At 44.0% G+C, this 19,070-nt stretch overlaps 2 protein-coding genes across 2 annotated transcripts; one reads left to right on the top strand and one right to left on the bottom strand.

The window, feature by feature from the left end:
• Positions 1–3,144: 3,144 nt before the first annotated feature.
• DNALI1 (dynein axonemal light intermediate chain 1) lies at positions 3,145–10,629 on the bottom strand. Its single transcript, XM_054011851.1, has 6 exons — positions 9,940–10,629; positions 8,950–9,089; positions 7,900–8,069; positions 6,753–6,931; positions 6,136–6,300; positions 3,145–3,501 (listed from the first exon to the last, which is right to left on the bottom strand). The coding sequence occupies exons 1-6, from the start codon at positions 10,018–10,020 to the stop codon at positions 3,466–3,468; spliced, it is 771 nt and encodes a 256-aa protein (XP_053867826.1). The 5' UTR covers positions 10,021–10,629; the 3' UTR covers positions 3,145–3,465.
• A 150-nt stretch (positions 10,630–10,779) lies between these two features.
• On the top strand, positions 10,780–18,785 carry SNIP1 (Smad nuclear interacting protein 1). Its single transcript, XM_054011855.1, has 4 exons — positions 10,780–11,050; positions 11,441–11,543; positions 13,639–14,228; positions 14,928–18,785. The coding sequence occupies exons 1-4, from the start codon at positions 10,890–10,892 to the stop codon at positions 15,193–15,195; spliced, it is 1,122 nt and encodes a 373-aa protein (XP_053867830.1). The 5' UTR covers positions 10,780–10,889; the 3' UTR covers positions 15,196–18,785.
• The last annotated feature ends 285 nt before the right edge of the window (positions 18,786–19,070 follow it).

The following is a 19,070-nucleotide window of genomic DNA, read 5'->3' as shown; positions in this document are numbered from 1 at the left end:
GCCGGACACATGGCTGAGCTCCCCAGCACAACAAAACCCGGTCCCTGGCCCTGCACAGGGCTGCCGGAGCGGGCTGCAGGAGGAGGAGCTGCCGGCCGGCTCAGAATGCAGGGGGGGGGGGGGTGGGAGGAGGAAGCTGCTCTGGAGTCCAGCCCGGGACTTTCCTGCAGCCCTCCCAGCCGCTCGCTCTGCCGGGGGAGGGGGAAATCCCGGACATTGTGAGTGCTTTACAAATTCCCCCCGGACGCTATTTTTAGCACACAAAAGGAGGACATGTCCGGGTAAATCCGGACGAATGGTAACCCTAACTTCTGCCACTATTCAGTAGGAAGCAGTTCAGTAGCAGGGACTAGTGATCACATTGACCTTTCTTAGAATTTGGAGAGTGACTGTGAGAAATGCTTAATGTCAGGTGGCAACTTCAGGGTAGGTTTTTTAACATCCTTTTCAAAAACGTGTACCACCATGGCAGCCATGGGCACGGCAGGATAAAACCACCTCCCTTGAGAGAACTGGAACAAATCTCTGTCCATTGGCTGTGGAAAATTGTGTGTTGCAGTGAAATAGAAAAGGGATACTTTAACTGAGGCTCTTCTTGCAGAACTACACTGAAGGCTGCAGGAGACTCAGACTGACTGGACACAGCTTGCAATAGCTCCTTAGCAAAGTAGAAAATTCAAGTTGATGTAGTGATTATACCAAGGCCTATTGTGAAAATGTTGAAAGGGGGAAGATTTCATTGCTGGAACAAAGGCCCCTAGTCTGTGGGACCATAAACACTAAACCCACCATCCCACGAGCAGGGTAACGTGCCCTTAACTGATCTTCCTGCACCTTTGCTTGAAGGATGGCTTGCATGATTTTTTTCTTTAGAAAACCCTATAAAATCTTAAGTCCCTCAAAATGTCTTCTTTTCTGCATCGTAGAGTCCAAGATAATGGGAAAAAGGATGCCTCCCTCATTTGCAATAACTCCCTACGCTGTGAAAACAGAAGCTGGGAATTATGACTTAAATGACTGTTACCCTATGATCCTTTTCATTCCTCCTCAGCTGAGCAGAGTACAGCTGGTAGTTCCAAAACGTAGGCTGAAACTTGCTTCAGCAGCCACTGTCACAAGGCTCTTCAGCAGCCACTGTCACAAGGCTCGTTAGAAAGTCTTTCTGCAGATTCTGAAAATGAGCTCTTTTTAGAGGATTTGGGGATGGCTAACAGTAGCTTTCTCCTCTGAACTCTAATTTCCTAATTACTTCCCTCTTTAGTTCACAGTAAAACAAAACCCTACACAGCTGCATGGGAAATGCCTTTTTAAGTTTTCTTTAGTGAAAAGTTAGTGTCTAGTATCTGGTTCTGAATGTTACATAGCAAAGAGACCTTTAGTCCTCAAGATCAGTGGTTCTCAAACAGGGATCCAGGGCCCCCTGGGGGGCCAAGAGCAGATTTCAGGGGGTCCGCCAAGCAAGGCTGGCATTAGACTTGCTGAGGCCCAGGGCAGAAAGCCAAAGCCCCACCGCATGGGGCTGAAGTCGAGGACCCCAAGGCCCATCACCCAGGGCTCAAGCTGAAGCCTGAGCAACTTAGCTTCACATGGCCCTGGACAATTGCCCTGTTACCCCTTAATGCTGGCCCTGGCTTTTCTAGGCAGAAAAAACGGTGGTGTGGCTCAGGTGGACCATGGAGTTTGGATAGCATTGGGGGGGGGAGGAGAGGGGAGAGAGAGAAGGCAGAGTCAGAAAGAAAAAGGTTCAGAACCCCTGCTCAAGATGACCCTAAATATTACATAAAGTTAATTGGCTCTCTTAGGTTTGAGAGCAGGGCTGTCCTTATCAAGTAGTACAAAAGCATGTTTCAGCAAACATACTGAAGTTAAAATAAAACTGGTTTTAACCAATATGGGATATAGCCAATGCAGATAAATAAGCTATTGGCAACCTGCAATATTTACGATCAGGTACTACTGGGGCATAAGCTCTGGGGTTTGTACTGAAATGTGGTATACCAGCGAGCACATGTGCATTAAAGATCTGTAGCCGTTATTTGCGTGATGATAGAGCCCAGAAGCCAGGGTGCTATTGGGCAGGGTACTGCCCTGGCAGGCTGAGATGAAGTAGGGGGACTGCTGCTGTGGCTGGTTGGTATTTGTCCAATTGCTGCTTAGTGCACACAGCTCCTTGCTGGCTGTTTCTCCTCTCGTCTACAGAGCTGCATGTCCAGAAGCTGTCACTAGCAGAGTTTCTAGGAAAGAAATGCTATTACAGCGGCTACTGAGAAGAGAGCACCCCCTTGGCTGGACAGCTGGGGATTACAATACCAAAAATAAACAATTGTAGGTGCTCTATTTGTTGAAAGGAACTGAGGACACCAAGTGATCGCACTTTTGGTTGAGTGGGCAATGTGGTAATTGTGCATAGTTAACAGTAGTGATGAACAGTAAAGAGAACTCAGGGCTAGAACCAAGCTGGGCTCTAGGCCATAAGGTTACAAGAGTTAAACCTTCCATCGGGGTAGATGTGGCCCTTGCTAGGAAAGGCAGAAAATGCACCACAACCTGCCCACGATGAAGGGCAAATCTTGGCCTTCCTTAACTAAGATTGGCACTTTTAAATTGTCACCATGCCCCACCAACTGCCTGTTGATCACTTGAGCCAAAGGTATCCAGTTGCATTTTGTCCTGTTTTAGAAATTCTTACACCAGGGAGTACATGTGATGTATGCTAGGGCTCAGCAGGCAGTAAAGCATGTCACAGAAGTGCACTGAAAATAGTCAGATGTGGGATTCATTCCACAACAGCAATGAAGGTGCTGGCCCAGACAAGTGATTGGGATGAGGAAAAGCAGGGAAGCAAGTAGAAAGGATAGCAATGGTACAGCATGCTTGAAAGAACTATTCTTTCCCACACATACAGCTCAGAAGAGCAGAAAGCAGGCTGGCAACTTACCATTCACAGCTAACATTACTGGCAGCTGTACAGCTTAGTGAAAAGCTCATGAGTCTGGACCTGCTCCCATCCCAGAAACAAAATACACTCATTTGAGCAGATTGAGTATTTGAACAGTAACCTCCATTTGAGATTAGTCCAGTGCTTTGTGTATGGTACTTCTGAAAGCTGTACAGCCTCTAACAGATCAACAGAGGCAGAGGTGCTACTGTAAAAAAAGTTTATTAAAAAGAGTATGACCTTAACGGTGATAGGTTAGAGAATCACAGAGGCAAATCCCAGACGTGTTCAGCATACAAAGAGCTGGATGCTGAAAAGTCACTGAAAATGAGGTCACGGTAATTAGCAAAACACTTTAATCTATTAGAATAGGGAAAGGGAGAAGGAATACAATTCCAATGTTTCTAGTTATTTTAAGTGTGGAAATCAGGATCATTATGAATGAGATAGATCTGGGTCACTAACCACAACCTCCTTGCTCAGAGAAAGGTTTCATGAGTTCTTCCTGCAGGGCCCCACAAGGAAATCTACTTCTTTGGTGCAATGATGCCTTCAAGTTGGGCCTGAAAGACAAATAACTCATTAAGTCCAACTAGACTCAATCTACACCCCACCCCCCAGCATTGCTGTAAGGTGACAGTTGTTCATTGTTTCCAGAGCGAGGATGCTAAGAAGTTACTGGAATACTCCAGGGGAACCAGGCCAGGATTTTCCTCCTGGTTATTTCATTCTTTACTCCATGTTTTATAAATTAGTTTGTTTCATTCTTGGTACAGACGTGTTGCATTATGAGAAGAAAACTAAAAGCTGGCCGTGGTTCCATTCAGTGAAAGACCCATTTTATAATGTAAAGCATTGAAAAGGAAATTAAATAAAAGTTGCTGAAAAAGTGGTTTGTTCTCTGATTTCAGGCTGTATTAAGCTTGCTAAATTAAACATTTGGCTGTCGGGGTTTGGAATGCAAGCTCTGACTCAGAGACAAAAGTATCTGGGAACTGCAAATTTTTCAGTCACAGAGACAACTTGACGCCCAAGTCCTGGATAAAAGAACTTGCTACTAATGCACAGGGAGCTTGTACTGTATGAAACTTCCAGCACTTACATCAACAAAATAAGTGGTAGCAAGTGTAAGTGTACAGCTCTTTATAAATACTTCTGGCTCAGGAAAGGAATATGGACTTGGTGGCAACATATTCTTGGCCTAATGGCTACCTCGTTCTGTGGCCTAGGACTCTGCAAGGTGGTCTGAAGCTAAGAGATTATCTGAGGAAGTCTAGAGTGTAAATGTGATGAAGTCAAAGATAAGGAAAGTAGTTCTGAGTGCTAAGTAAAGAGATTTAGATCTGGCCAGGAAGGTTCTTTTAAATAGACATTTTTACCACAAGCATGAGGTAACTTTTCAATAGCAAAGACATGTTATCCTGGGATCAGCTAACACAAACCCTGCTTTCATCAAATTAAATATTTTTGGCCTGGAGAGCCATCTTAATTGCCAAAGCCAGGGTGCTTTGTTTTAGAGTGAGAGTTATTCCTCCTGTCTCAAAGAGAACTACACTGCCATGATCCACATGTATCAACCAGCCACGGGAAGTTATTTTGACATATTCTGGCTCCAGGAGAGAGCACTAGCAGACAACTGGAGAAGTACTACTAGTTACAATACAGTAGTTATGCTTTAATCTGATCCAAGTAAATGCTTCCTGCCTTAGGAACCCAGTTAGTAATGCATCCCTGCCATTTACTATCTGTAATTCTGGTGCAAACAGAGGAGACAGACTGGAAGCTCCCAGAAAATGTAGTGATATTGCCATCAAGTTCCCCTGAGGATTATGATTCCAATGCAGCTGAAGACATGTGATTAGAAAAAACTAAAGGTTCACAGACTCAGCCCATGTGACAGATTCAGATTCCAGTTTCTTCCAAACATTACTTTGCCCTCTAGTGGAAACCCACACATTTAAATTTGTAACAAAAGCACCTATCCAAAAGTTCTTCAACCAAGCCTCTGACCCACAAGCAAGGTGTGAAGGTCAGCAGGTGGATAGGCAGTAAGTAGTTATTGCGGTGATCTAGGTCAGACAGCGCAGCTAGAGCTGTTTACCAGCTGTTTACATTAGGTTAAATAGCTAGCACTCCTGTGACAAGCGCAAGAGCCCATTAGGAAAGGAGAAGGAAACCACTCCCTCCCTCCCCCCGCTACAGAGGTGAGACCAAACAAGAAGTTAGTAGGATCCATTTTGAAGATGTAAGCCACAGACTAATATGAATGGATTTCTGTGCTCTTTTATAAGTTAGCTCCCTAAAGCTAGGAAAGTTTACTATGTGTATCATTATAGAAGGATTTGTTCCTGATAATCTGCATTGTTTATAAACTAAAGAAATAAGGTGGAATGTTGTTTTAAATTTTTAGCTATTAAAAGTCTACTTTCTGGGGTAGTTTCTAATTGCAGGTACACTGCTCACCCCTCATTCCACTCCAGGAGTATATGAATATTTTACAGCCTACTCTTTCAGTGATAGATGAGATCCAATTACCGTTACCTACCGAAAACTCCAGACATGGATAGGAGAAAAGCCCCTACTGCACTGAACCCAAAGGAGTTTTACTGCAATAGTTCATTTTAAACTGTCCCTTGTTGTAAGGGAGAAGATTCTAATGTTTTCAGGCCCACAGCAACAAAGGAATAATTTTGTCTTCCTTACTTTGGGCTTTCTGTTTTGTACTTATGAGGCTTTAAAGATGAAACATTCTCAGATTCTTGGTGTCTTCTGCTGACAGCCAACTGTTCTAGAGTCAGGTCTACACAAAAATGTGGTCCTTGAGCATCAGTCAGGTTTAAAGCACAAACGTATTTTTAAAAAGTCCCTTAAATTCTGAAATCTAAAATGCCGCTGTGTCTAGGAAACAACTGCACTCATGCATTCAATAACTGATCAATTAACCAGCCATAAAAGATTTGGGGTCATTTGAACTAACGGCATTATTCCTCACCCTACAGAGCTGCAGGGAGCTTTGAGAATTTGGAGAATGTGCAACATTAATGCAAGTTAGTGAGGAACTAATACATGCACATATGGCCTTTTCATTAAGAGAACAAAAGACTAAAGGAAAATTTATTTTCAGGTCTCACTATTTAAAAAGCAAATACTTCAGTTGTTTTCCTACTAAGACATTGCAGTCAGGGTTCTTTACTAACCTTCAACTGCTGATTAGTTCGTTTCAAGAACTGCACCTCTTCACCATGTTTCTTCTCCTCTACCTGCCGTCTTTCACTTTCACGTTTTTCAATAGCTTCGCATTTAGCTTTCTGCTCATTCACTTGTCTTTCCAAATCTCGCTTTTCATCTTCTAATTCTGCAATCTTTTAAAGAACATAGATATGCCTGACATTCATTGCTATGTTTTTGAAATACAATGAAGATATAAGTTATGCATTTTACAGTCTTTGAAGAATAAAAATGATAATAGCAGCCAATTTATCCATTAAAAAGCAGCCTTAGGGAATCAGCAAGATGTGTGTTTTGATGATCTTTACTGCCACCCAGTGGAACTAGAAAATTAAAAAAAAAAAAATCTAAGCAGCATATTTTGAACGAGTTTATTGATGAAATCAGAAAATGACTCAAATGTAAGTACTGGAGCTGAGTGAAAAATGGTGAAGATTTTGTTTGTTGATTTTGTTTGCAAAAAATTGTCAATGCTCTAATAGATATGTGAGAAAATATGATCTACTGAGCCAGCATGAGGAAGATAAAAGAGAGACATTTGTGTACCAAATCACAGGTACATTATGAAGTTAACAGCCTCACTTACTCTCTTTTCCATGTCAGATTTGCCCTGCTCAGCCTGTAATGCCTTCCTCATACCAAAGGCAACACTGCTCTCATACAGTGTCTGATAGGCAGCGATGGTCATTCGGATTTCATCTCTGACTCGAAGCAGCAACAGTCCCCGCTCTGCACAATTAATCGTAACCTCACGGATAAGTTCATCTTTAAATAAAAAGGGCATAATAGTAAAGATAGAGGGAAAATGTTTTACATAGGTCTCAAGACAAACATTTTGACATGGGCCAGTGTGCCTAGCAAGGTAATTATGGCCATGACATTTGAGGTGTTCAAGGCCAGGCAGCGTAGACCTGAAGCTTCCTATTGCTAAGAAATTAACGAATCATTTATATTAATAAGAATTCTCTCTAAATCAGTGGCTGGTGTCTTCCTCCAGCCTCCGGGGTTGGTCTGTAGCAGCTGGAGGACTAGCATAGTGTCACCAAGATGTTTAATAATTTAAGATGAATTAATCTAGTTATTGGAGTATGATCTAAGTGTGGTTGGATGAATCTTTCCCTCCCATGCAAATATGCAACAAATCCCAGCTTACTGTTCAATGCCCTATTGCCACAGTAACACCTCCTCAGTGTCTGCTTGTATATAGACATTTTTTTTAAAAATACTGTCTGTATACAAGCTGACACTAAGAGGAAGCACTTCTGCGGCAACCGGGCTTCATCTCTACATGGTAGTGAGAGATGCTAGAGTGACAGACTGGGCAGCCTCAAGAGGGCAAGTGCAGTCTGTTTAATAACAGTGCAAGCTTCCCACATGCACTGTGCCTCAACCCTGCCCTGTAGGGACCCATTAAGGCTGAAAGAGGAAAGTGTGTGTCCATTCTGACTTTGGGTTCCTTTGCTGAGACTTCACACAGGGGTCTACTTGTGTTAATTCTGATGTGGACCTCTGCACCAGGAACTGAACTGAGATCAACAGGTCCTCAAACAGGCATGGGATGGTAATAACTCTCATTCCCTATTGACCAGGGTGGATTGGAACCCATACACCTTAGATGAAAGTCTCTATTTCCCATTCCCTATGTCCTGAGCTATTCAGAAACTTCAGGCATTTTAGTATCATTCAAATAAGCTTTTCGCTATGGTTTCTGAGACCTGGATGTATTCACTAACCAAAGCATTGTGAGTAGAGTTCCCTGCGGACAGGACAAATCCCAGTTTCTCGAGCCTGTCTTTGCTGTAGTTTGAGATCCATCTCTTCCTGCAGATGAACTACATCCATTCGGGTACTGGGAGTGGTGGACACCTGCTGAATCCATAGCTGATTGTCTTCCACCCATTCTCTGCATCACAAAAGCAGCACAGATTAGTTTGTTAGCCATATTCATTGCCTTCATCATAGCTTCACTTCCGATAAAAGCATTGACTATCAGCAACAACCTAGGAGCTGCCCCTGGATAAGGTTTAATCAAGCATATGCTTGAGCACTGATTTCCACCAACAACTGAAAGAATCCCATTTTTTTTTCCACAGCAGTGTGCAATACAAGCATTCTCTCCACCCGCCATAGTCAGTACAATTGAGAGACAATGTCAGCACAGCTTCTGATAATTGTCCTGATCCCTAAACAAATGCTGCCTTTGTATCTTTCATTATCCCCACTGAACTGGCATTTCAACAACAGAGGGAGCGCCTGCATTTTACACATGTATGTAGCAAGGCAGGAATTTTTAGCTACACAACACTTGGATGACAGCAAACATGGCTAACTGCACACTACACGGCCATCAAGCAAGACAGAGGACTTAAAAAGGCTTGGGGACTGCTGCTTTGTGTCTAATACAGCAATGTCAGGAATTTTTTTTTATATTACTTTTAAAACTGATGTATAATTCATCAGGGGCATTTGCTACCTCAGTACATCATTGAGGAAAGCATCTTTGTCAGATTCAGAAAGAGCCAATATTGATACAAATTAGACAACATACTTATTTAACTACCACTCATCACCCAGCACGAATAACCAGCTATTAGATAGGCTACATTCATTGACAGGCACAAACATTTAATTCAGCTAGAAATCCATCCCCCACTCTCCCCAACACCATTTTGTGACATTCACTGAATCCCACCTTCCCTTGCTCTCCACGTTAGAATTTTACATTGCTGACTCTTCCTGGCATCCTAGGACCATGGTGAAAGGGGGAAAGAGCAGTTTCTTACCTTGGTGGCAGGATTGCGTTTAAGATTTCCTCTGCCTGTTTTGTTGGATCTATAGCTGTAGGAGTCGTCTTGGGTTTTGGAGGAGGTGGCACAGGTCCTGTTGACACAGGCTGCTGAGGACTCACTTTCAAAGCACGCGCCTGCAAATGAGAAACATCCTGGGACTATACAGGCAGGGCACCCATTCCAGCAATAGTGTGTGGGGAGGCAGACCCAGAGAGACACTGGGGCAGAGGAGGCCACTGCTCCCACAAGGGAAGCCAACCTCCCCCTCATCCTCCGCTACCCCCACTCTTTCCTGCCCATTCCCCCATTCACACACTCCTCTCCCACATGTTCAGCGGAGCTATGCAAGTCAGGAGAAAAGAGAAAGCCCTTCCCCACAAAGACTCAGCACACGTGGGGAAGGAAAAACAGGCTCTTTATGACTAATGACTTCTCTCACAAACACACACAGGCCCCCTATGTCCCCATTTCATACACATACCTCCAACAGGGTCCCCATCTTAGGCCTTCCACATGCTCCATCCTTTACATCCCTATGCCGTTCACACCCCCTCCCCATGTACCCCCAGTTCAACCCTGACCCCCCCTCCCCACAGCTCTCCCCATGTACCCCCAGCTCAACCTCGACTACCCCCCTCCCCACAGCTCAGCCCTCCCCGCACCCCCTCCCCATGTACCCCCAACTCAACTGATCCCCCTCCCCACAGCTCAGCCCTCCCCGCACCCCCTCCCCATGTACCCCCAGCTCAACCCCGACCCCCCCTCCCCACAGCTCAGCCCTCCCCGCACCCCCTCCCCATGTACCCCCAGCTCAACCCCGACCCCCCCTCCCCACAGCTCAGCCCTCCCCGCACCCCCTCCCCATGTACCCCCAGCTCAACCCCGACCCCCCTACTGCATCCCCTCCCCCCCCCATATCCCGGTTCGCCCTCATACAGCGGCCCCACGCCCGCATCCCGGGCCCGTCCCCCGCAGCGCCTTCACCTTCGGGGAGCGCTTCTCCGGGTTGCGGCTCACCAGCACCGGGGTCTCGTAGCGGAGCAGCGAGTCCGCCGGCGGGATCATGGCGGCTCCGAGGCCCGCACTCTCCCCGTGAGCTGTGTACCGTCACCATGGCAACAACGAGCCGCGCCGCGCCCAAGCGTCATTTCGTCATGACGTCCCCCTCCCCCGAGCGCTTGTATGCAAGAGATCGGACGATGGCTGGACGCGCATGCGCGCGGAAGGTATCCGATGGCGCATGCGCAGAGTGTAAAGAGTCTCGGCCAGCCCCTCAGAAGTGAGCGACAACAAGGCGGGGAACCGCACCTCGGAGCTCACGCGGCCAAGGCAGCCCAGCCCGGCCGATCCCTGAGCGGGCCGCCCAGCAGCCGCCTCCAGGGGCGCTCGCAAGAGAGCCCGGCTCAGGAACGCGCTGCGCGCGGCCGGGGCAGTGTACTAACGTGCTCTCCGTAGTACGGGGCTACTGAGCATGCTCAGTACATCTGCTGAAGCCACTGCCCTGCACCCTGCCCTTTTACCCGTGCGGGGCTGCGGGCCGCTTTTGACAGGGGCTAAGGGGGGCGAATCGGAGCAGGGGTGGAAATGTGCTGCTCGGGGGGGCCGCTCCTCGTGCAAATCACGCGTGACAGGGGCGGACTCCCCGCCCGCCCCCTGCTTGTCCCGCCCGCGGCCACCCGCCGTCAGCCTCCAGCCCCTCGCCCCGCACTCCGCGAGCGCAGCGGGCCCGGCCGCGGCAGAAACGCCATGAGCGGAGCAGCCGCCCGGCAGGAGTGCTTCCGGCTGGCTCGGCGCGCTTGCCCCGGAAGCGGAAGTGGACGTAGACGGAGTCGCGCTTCCCGTTTGCGGGTGAGCGGAGGCCTCGCGCAGCCGCTGCTTCTCCGCCTGCCGGGGACTTGCGGCCGAAACTCGGCGCCTAGGCCCCGGCCGCAGCCATGGAGGAGGCCGAGACCGAGCGGCGGCGGCGGAAGCGGCGGCGGCAGGAACAACAGGAAGGGGCAGAGAAGCGGAGCCCCCGGCGCTCCCGCTCCGCCCGGGGCAGCCAGTCCCCCCCTGCCGAGCGGGAGCAGGGCCCGGCCCGGCCGGGCAGCAGCAGGTACCGGCCGCCAGCGCTTACCCCGCTACACCTGGGCCGGGGGCTCCTAGTGGGGAGACCCCGCTCATCCTCTCGGGCGGTCCCTGCGGCTCCGCTGGACGCCTTGAGCTGGGGGGAGCCCACCAATCCCTCCCCGGCCCCTCCCTCAATGCCCTCCTCATCCCCCCACTTTCTCCTGTAAGGCCACTTCATCTCCCCCACCCCCAAATACACACAGTGGGGAGACCCTCCCACCCTTCACCACCATCCCATCCTCCTACGACACAATACAGTGCAGTAGTAGCTGTAGGTTAAGGTTAAATTACCCTGTGCGTTTTGCACAGACTCTCTTCCTTTCCTTTTTTTCTTGGGGACTGTGGACCCAACAAATCATTTTTTTAATATTTAAAGGTCACCAGCCAAAAGAAAGAACAAGTCCTCTGCTAAAAGAAGCAAGTCTCCTCGAAGTAAAAGAAGTAGAAGCCCTCATCATATTGTAGTCAAAGTAAAGCAGGTAATTTACTGGATATTAAACACTAAGGCCCCAGTCTTGAAAATTACTCCACGGGACTAACCTTGAAATCAGTGGGGGTCTGTGAAACCACAATTGTCTGTCTGCATAGAGTAAATGTGGAAACCGGGTCTAAATGGGGTGATGTGACTAATTTATCACTTGATTACCCCAATATTTTCTTTTATCAGTTATTGTAATTTGTACATTCGGGAACATATTTAACTCTTAAAAACAAACACATTATAACTACCTCTGATTTTGCAGTAAATGGTTGAGTATCCACAGGCATTAGCTGTTAATGATTCAGTAAGAGTCTGGATTTTGTCATGGTACACCTTACTCTGCAAGCTGTTCCATTTGCAGTGTGCTGTTGATTTCAGTGTTGTCACACCCAGGCACAGGATTCTGATCATGTGGAGTAGTATGCTGGCTTGGCCCCTTGGTGACAGCAGCAAGATTCATAGACTTTAAGGCCAAAAGGGACCATCATGATTATTTAGTCTGATCTCCTGACATTATAGGCTCCAGAACCTCACCCATCCACTCCTATACTAGACCCATAACCTCTGGCTGAATTACTGCAAAAACTGAAAATGTGGAATACTGTGCTTCACTTAACTCCTTCCCCTCTTTGGTATCCATTCCTTTGATGTATTTATAGAGAGCAATCATATCTCCCCTCAGCCTTTGTTTTGTCAGGCTAAACAAACCAAGCTCCTTGAGTCTCCTGCCATAAGGGTGGTTAAGCACTGGAATAAATTGCCTAGGGAGGTTGTGGAATTGGGGATTTTTAAGAGCAGGTTAGGCAAATACCTGTCAGGGATGGTCTAGTTAATACCTAGTCCTGCCGTGAGTGCAGGGGACTGGACTAGATGACCTCTTGTTCTATGATTCTATGTAGTCAGCAGCTTTATGCTGACAGAAGAGAGCTCTCCTGTCAACATAATTAAAGCACCCCTAACGAGCATGGTAGCTTTGTCAGCAGGAGAAGCTCTCGGCGAAACTTACGTTGCTCAAGGGGATGGTTTTTTTTCACACCCCTGAGCAACATAAGTTTTGCTGACATAAGTTGTAGTGTAGACAGGGCCTAAATCAATAACATAAAAATTACTGAGTTATAGTCGGGGATTATTTTTCCAACTTTAATATTGAAGAGCGCTAGACAAGAGTGTTACTCACACATGTGGTCCATGGTACCCTTCTTGGGGAAACTGAGAACCAAGATATGGGATGTTGGTAAGTGAGATAAACTATGAGAGGAATCTCTTACAAAGAGGGTTGCATAATGGAATGACTGGAAAACTGGGGCTGTTGAGTTCAGGCAGGGAATAAGCAGGCAAAGCAGAAGAATTCTGAGGGAAGAAAGATTTAGGGTTTATGCAAGTGTTGATAGTAATGATACATGCAGAAAACGGAATAGACAAAATATTAGGAAAATTTATTCTAAACATTGGTCTGTGAAATGTCAGCAGTAGTTTGGAAACTTGGTTTAAGTGGTATTTTTCCATGTGTGGAAGTGACCAAACTGTTAGAGCATAGAAAATATCAAATATTTGAATTTAATTTTTAGATTGTAAACCTTCCAGGCCAAGGATTATCTTCTGTCTGTACAGGACCCAGCATAATCCTCAGTGGGGCTTTTGTGGTGCTACCATAATATACATCTTTATAATAATATATCATTTAAGCTAAGAAGCCAAATACTAGTAAATTATATGTAACTCAAGAACCTCTACTTTTTAGAATAAAGTAACTGAAAACTGATTCTGCTTATATTTATCTTACAAAACATGAGTTCCTGGTCACATATTCCCTGAACAGTCATCTCATCAACCCCTAATTCAGTGCAGGGAATGCAGGTCTGTGTTCTCTTCTGGAGCTAATTTTATTTACTGTAACTCAGAGACCTGAACATGGGTCTTAGCAGGTGAGTGAGGAAGTCATTTTCATCCACATTTTAAAAACCTGTATACTTGATGATTGAGTTTTGTTCTATAGTCTCATATTAAATTCAGATTTTAAAGACCAAACAAAATTCCCTGTGTTTTTTATCTTTAATTCTAAATAGATCACTGTAAGGTTTTCTTTGTTACAGGAGCGAGATGACCATTCCCGGAGAGGACATGAGGAACGACAGCACAGAGATCAGTCAGAGCAAGAACACAGACGAGATAGAAATGGTGACAGAGACAGACACAGAGATCATTCAAAGAGAAGGAAAAATCCCAATGAAAGGCCAGGAGGTCGAGGGTATGAAAGAGAGAGGGATGCCCAAAATCTCCGTGAGCAGCAAGTGGAGAGGGAATTTTATAACGAGAGAAGACGTGAGCATCGCCAGAAGAATGAATCAAGCAGTGGTGATGAGACTCTGGACCTTGGTAAACCTGATGGTGAAAATAAAGACAAAGATCCAACAAATAAGGAGAAACCAAGTTTTGAACTGTCTGGTGCACTCCTAGAGGATTCAAACACCTTCCGAGGTGTTGTGATTAAATATAGCGAGCCCCCAGAAGCTCGGATTCCAAAGAAACGATGGCGTCTCTACCCTTTTAAGAATGATGAAGTTCTCCCAGTCATGTACATTCACAGACAGAGTGCTTACCTGCTGGGCAGGCACCGAAGAATCGCAGATATTCCTATTGACCACCCCTCTTGCTCCAAACAGCATGCTGTGTTTCAGTATCGGTAAGTGTTACTCAGTGTGCCTGCCTAGGAAACCAGATTGTAGTGGAGGCTAGAAGTGACTAGTATGTTGCAAAACCCTCTGCAAACTAGTAAATCTATAAATTTATCTTCTATTTCAGAATTAGCCAGTTTTTATGTACAACAGCTGCATATCCTTTTAGCAGTAATCAAAATTACCTTTGATTCCTCACATCTAACCATAAGCAGCCTTTAAGTAAGGCAAAGAGTACAGCAGTATTCGAAATAGAATCAGACATACATTGGAACCGGAGTAACACTTGCAGTCATGCTTGATAGGTTAAAGGTTAAAAGGAGCATTGCCAGATTGGCCCAACACAATATGGAGCGCTGGCTTTCCTTGGGAGCACCAGGGATTGCCCACCGCTGGAGGCAGAGGAGTTGTTTGTTGACGGAATTAATTATCTCTTGTATATTACTAATCTTGAACTTTTTAATGTTTAAAACGTGGCACAGGCTTTCATTTAACTTCAGCTCATGGTGAGAAATTTTTAGGCAGGCTGAGTGCCTCGCATCTTTTCAGAGACTTAACTTTCTGTATTTAATGAGATTTTTTGGAAATGGAGGTATTAGCTAGCTTGAGGTTATTCTGAAAGATCCATCTCCATTTTTATTAACAGCGTGAAGTGGCTGTTTATACTTCTTTCATTGTGGTTTAAAGGTTGTTTCTGTTTTTGGCAGGCTTGTGGAGTACACCCGTGCCGATGGTACAGTTGGCCGCAGAGTCAAGCCTTACATCATTGACCTTGGCTCTGGCAATGGTACTTTCCTAAATAACCAACGGATTGAACCTCAACGTTACTATGAATTGAAAGAAAAGGATGTGCTGAAGTTTGGGTTCAGCAGCAGGGAGTACGTCCTTCTCCACGAATCTTCAGATACATCTGAGGTGGACAGGAAACCAGAGGAGGAGGAGGAGGAAGAGGAGGAGGAAGAGTCAGACAGTTAACAGACCAGAAAGAGACTTCAAAGATCTTCTTTCAATAGAACTTGAATCTGGATATGAACGTTGGAGCATCACAGCACTGATGCCTCTTATTGCCTTAAAGTCTTTCCTCTGTTGCTGATCAGCTCTCGCTGTAGTTTATTTTGGGAAACTCCTGACTTATTCATCTCCTTTGTAGTTTTGAAACTCATCTGGAAATACAGCCTTTGCTTTAAGAGGATTCTCCCTAATAACAAGAAAAAAAATAGAAGGCACCTGAAAGAGAGAAGTCCAGTGATGGAGCTCTTCATCAGACGTAAAAATAAATATGTAAGGTTGTACTTAAAGGATATGGAACAAAATAGGCATTTTTAAAAAGAACATGGTTTTGCAAACTGTTTTGTTGACAATCCTTTGAAATTGCTCCTTTATTTTTAACTAGAATCTTAGTTACAGTGAACATGATCTAATGTTTTGTAGTGTCCAATTATTTGATGTGATTTGCTGAATTGTACACCCAGAGCAAACCACTCACTAAGGGAAGGAATTGACCAGGTTTGTTTTCATTGAAAAGGAAGATATGCTGCAAATCTTCTTTATATTCATATAATTTGGGTAGCCAGTTTGCATTGAAATGATTTTTCAGGGAAGGACCTTTCACCGGAATACCTTGTAATTTATAGGCAGTGTAGTTTGAAATGAAAGAAAATGCTTCATGGGACCTTAAGTTATGATAGTGTGGCTTGCTGTTGAAGGCTGTGTGCACTCAATATGTTGTAAATGTTTGCTGACATTGCCTCTGGATACTGATTTTTGTCCATATTTGAAGCTAGATTTTTTGTTACTTTGACACCACTCTGCCCCATGAATCTTTTGACATAATTTCTGCATTTAATTATATGTTACCATCAAAAAGAAAAATATCCAATGTTTTAACCATCATTTGCACTATTATTTTTTAATTTTAGTTTGTGGAAAATATTATACTGTCATGTCTGAAATACTCCTTTTCACCTGCATGTAACAGAAAACAGTCAATACTTTATAATTGTGAAAAGTTTGTTTCCGAGAAACATTTTCAAAACTTGGAACTATTTAGATTTGCATATATTCAGACATCTTCCTCCTGAGTTTTACCTTGAAACAAGAAATATAACTTATTTCACTTTGATTACTAATTTTCCCTCGCATTTGTGATTTATGGGCACATACTGCCTTCATGTGTTGTGTGTACACACACACACACACACACACAACTAAAGTTTATTGTGTAAATATTGGGGTATAAATGCAGGTTTTCAAACAGTAGGCATAAGAAGAATGTGCTTTGGATAGCAGACTGTCCTTTATATGTACTCTGGGGTTTTTAAATAAAGAATTTATAAATTTAGCCCTAGCTGCCTTTAGTTGTAATGTTTTTCTAGTGTCCAACTTGGTTTTGCTTTATATTCTCTGAAATAGATACTATATATATTTTTAATAAAAACCCACAAATACAAAAAGATAGGGTGGGGGAAATTCTAAGATTGAGAGTATACATTGCTTAGAATGCTGTGATACATTCAGCAAGGAAAGGCTAGATAGCTGAAACGTAGATAATTCTAGAATTGTATTACAGTTTGGTAATTCATTACTTTTATTTTTTGTTAATACTATAGTACTACTTTATTTCGTCATAAAAAGCAGGAGTACCACTCATAGGATGAAATCTCTCATCTTTACAAATGGCATTAATGTGGTATCATGACTCAGTGGCAGATCTGCGTGTGTACACTTGAAGATTATGTTGTGTGTTTGCTTTAAAATCGGAGTGATCACATGTAATTCAAACCCGCGCTGAGTATACTTCTCGCAGAGCTGAGCAATCTCTCACTTCTACCAGCACCACCCAAGCCATCCTAGTTTTTGGTGTCTGTGTGCCACCTGTGCTGTTGCATGTTTATTTTGTAATCTGCATGTACACCCATCAGGTACTGAGGTCACCAAAGACTCCAGCTAGGTGATTTTATGTTCTACTCTGGCAGATCCTATCTGTACACTCTTAAAAAATGCAGTGAGTTTGTTTTGAAAGTGAGAGAGGGGTGCATATGGCTCAAACCAGAGCTGTGTGCACATCTGCTATTGCTGGGCAATGCCTGAAACCCTTGCGTGGCTGCATGATATCTAACCAAGTTTAGTGTCTGTGATTTCCTGTTGTGTTGTATCTTCTGGAATGTGGACATATATCCATTAAGGAGTGCTGAGATCACCAACCGTATTAGATATATGACCTGACAGGTTCGACCAGTACTATGAAAGATGGGCTAGTTTGCCCTAAATCTTTACTTTTTTCAGAAAGTGTCACCAGCACATTTGGATTATTTTTAAAATTAAAATGTTGGCTGAAACTAGCTCAACAAGTTTAACCTAGTTAGACAAAACAGAATATATAAAGCCTAATAAAGTGCAGTACTTATTTCTTTTTAATAAATGCGACACTGGCCCATTAGAATGGATCTTCCTTCCACAAAGAGAAGACACAGAGCTCAAATACTCATAGCTGTGATGTAAAGGTGGGATGAAAAATATGAGTAGAACACTTTTTTTCAGATTTGTTGACTATTTATACACTTCCTGAATGTTGCTGATTTGTGACCCTATCAGCTCCATCTAAGGAGCGGCATTGATTTGCTTCAGGCTGAAGCCATGTCCAATCATGAAGTATGATGAAATGTCTAGTGACATTCCTAAATAGTGTACGATGTGATAATTTGTGAATTACCCTTTTCAGACTTGATTACACTGTGTACAATAGCACAAAACTATTATTTTGATTTTGTTGTACTGCATCAGTTGGGGTCATTTTTTATGCTAGACCAAACAGGTTTCTTGTGGTGGAATCCAACAACTGTAATACACCAACACTGAGTGGTGGTGTGAAAACCAAAGCAACCCTCTTTCTAAATGCAACATCCAAATTTACGTGCAAATGATTTCTTGCCTTTGTTTTAGTGTAAAATCTGATGACTCCTTGTATCAGGCCATGAAAACCCTTAAGATGCCTGCAGATATGCATGTATGTAAAATTAGGACTATTAATATTATGCAACTGATGTGCTTAAGTGTTTGCCGGATTGGGCCTATAAATTGACCTGCTTGGACAATATAAGAATTTTACTCAGTATTTCTTTCCGTCACTCTGTCCTGCTTTTCCTGGGAACTAGCTTGCCCCAATGTGGGCATGTGCCAGCCCAGTGAGTACCAATGCAATGTAATGTTTTACTGTTGGTGATTGAAGTATTGGTTCAAATATGATGTTTTTAATTTTCCTTAAGATATTTTTAAAAGATGCAGGCTTTTAAATAATTTAAGGCAGTTCAAGCTGCCATTTGCTAAGCATCACAGAGGTTTACATTTTGTGACATCTTTCCATTTGGAACAGAGTTTTACCTATGGGAAAACTTTGTTTTACTACAGTATGTGGAAATATCCCAGTTGTATCTTTTTTGAATGGTTGTGTCTACACTTTGTTATAAATGGCACAGTATTTAGCATACAGTATGTTCAAAAGTACGTTAAGTTTGTATCAAGTCAAATGTATAAAATCCATTTTAAATTAAAATTCTAGAATTTCATCAGACCCTGTTTTAAATGGTATGGGGAATGTGTTTTTTAACAAAGGTGCCAGTGCAAGGATATTACTCTTCTTATTAATACTGCAGTAGCGGAGGGAAAGAGAACACATATCAATATACTGTTTTTCCATTTCTTATATTAAAGCCTTTCTTCATATAGCCTTTAATCTAGCCATCATTAATTGGCTGACTTCTTTGTGTTCTGGGAGAGGTGAGTCTGGAGAAGGATGTGGAGCAGGAAGAGAGTAGTTGCTTCCCCGATCAGTTGGGGGAGAGGGGGGTTTG

This window comes from Malaclemys terrapin, chromosome 22 (genome assembly GCF_027887155.1).
Source record: "Malaclemys terrapin pileata isolate rMalTer1 chromosome 22, rMalTer1.hap1, whole genome shotgun sequence".
NCBI classification, from domain to species: domain Eukaryota; kingdom Metazoa; phylum Chordata; order Testudines; family Emydidae; genus Malaclemys; species Malaclemys terrapin.
Note: the sequence above shows the minus strand (reverse complement) of the source record. Positions and strands in the feature narration are given on the sequence as shown.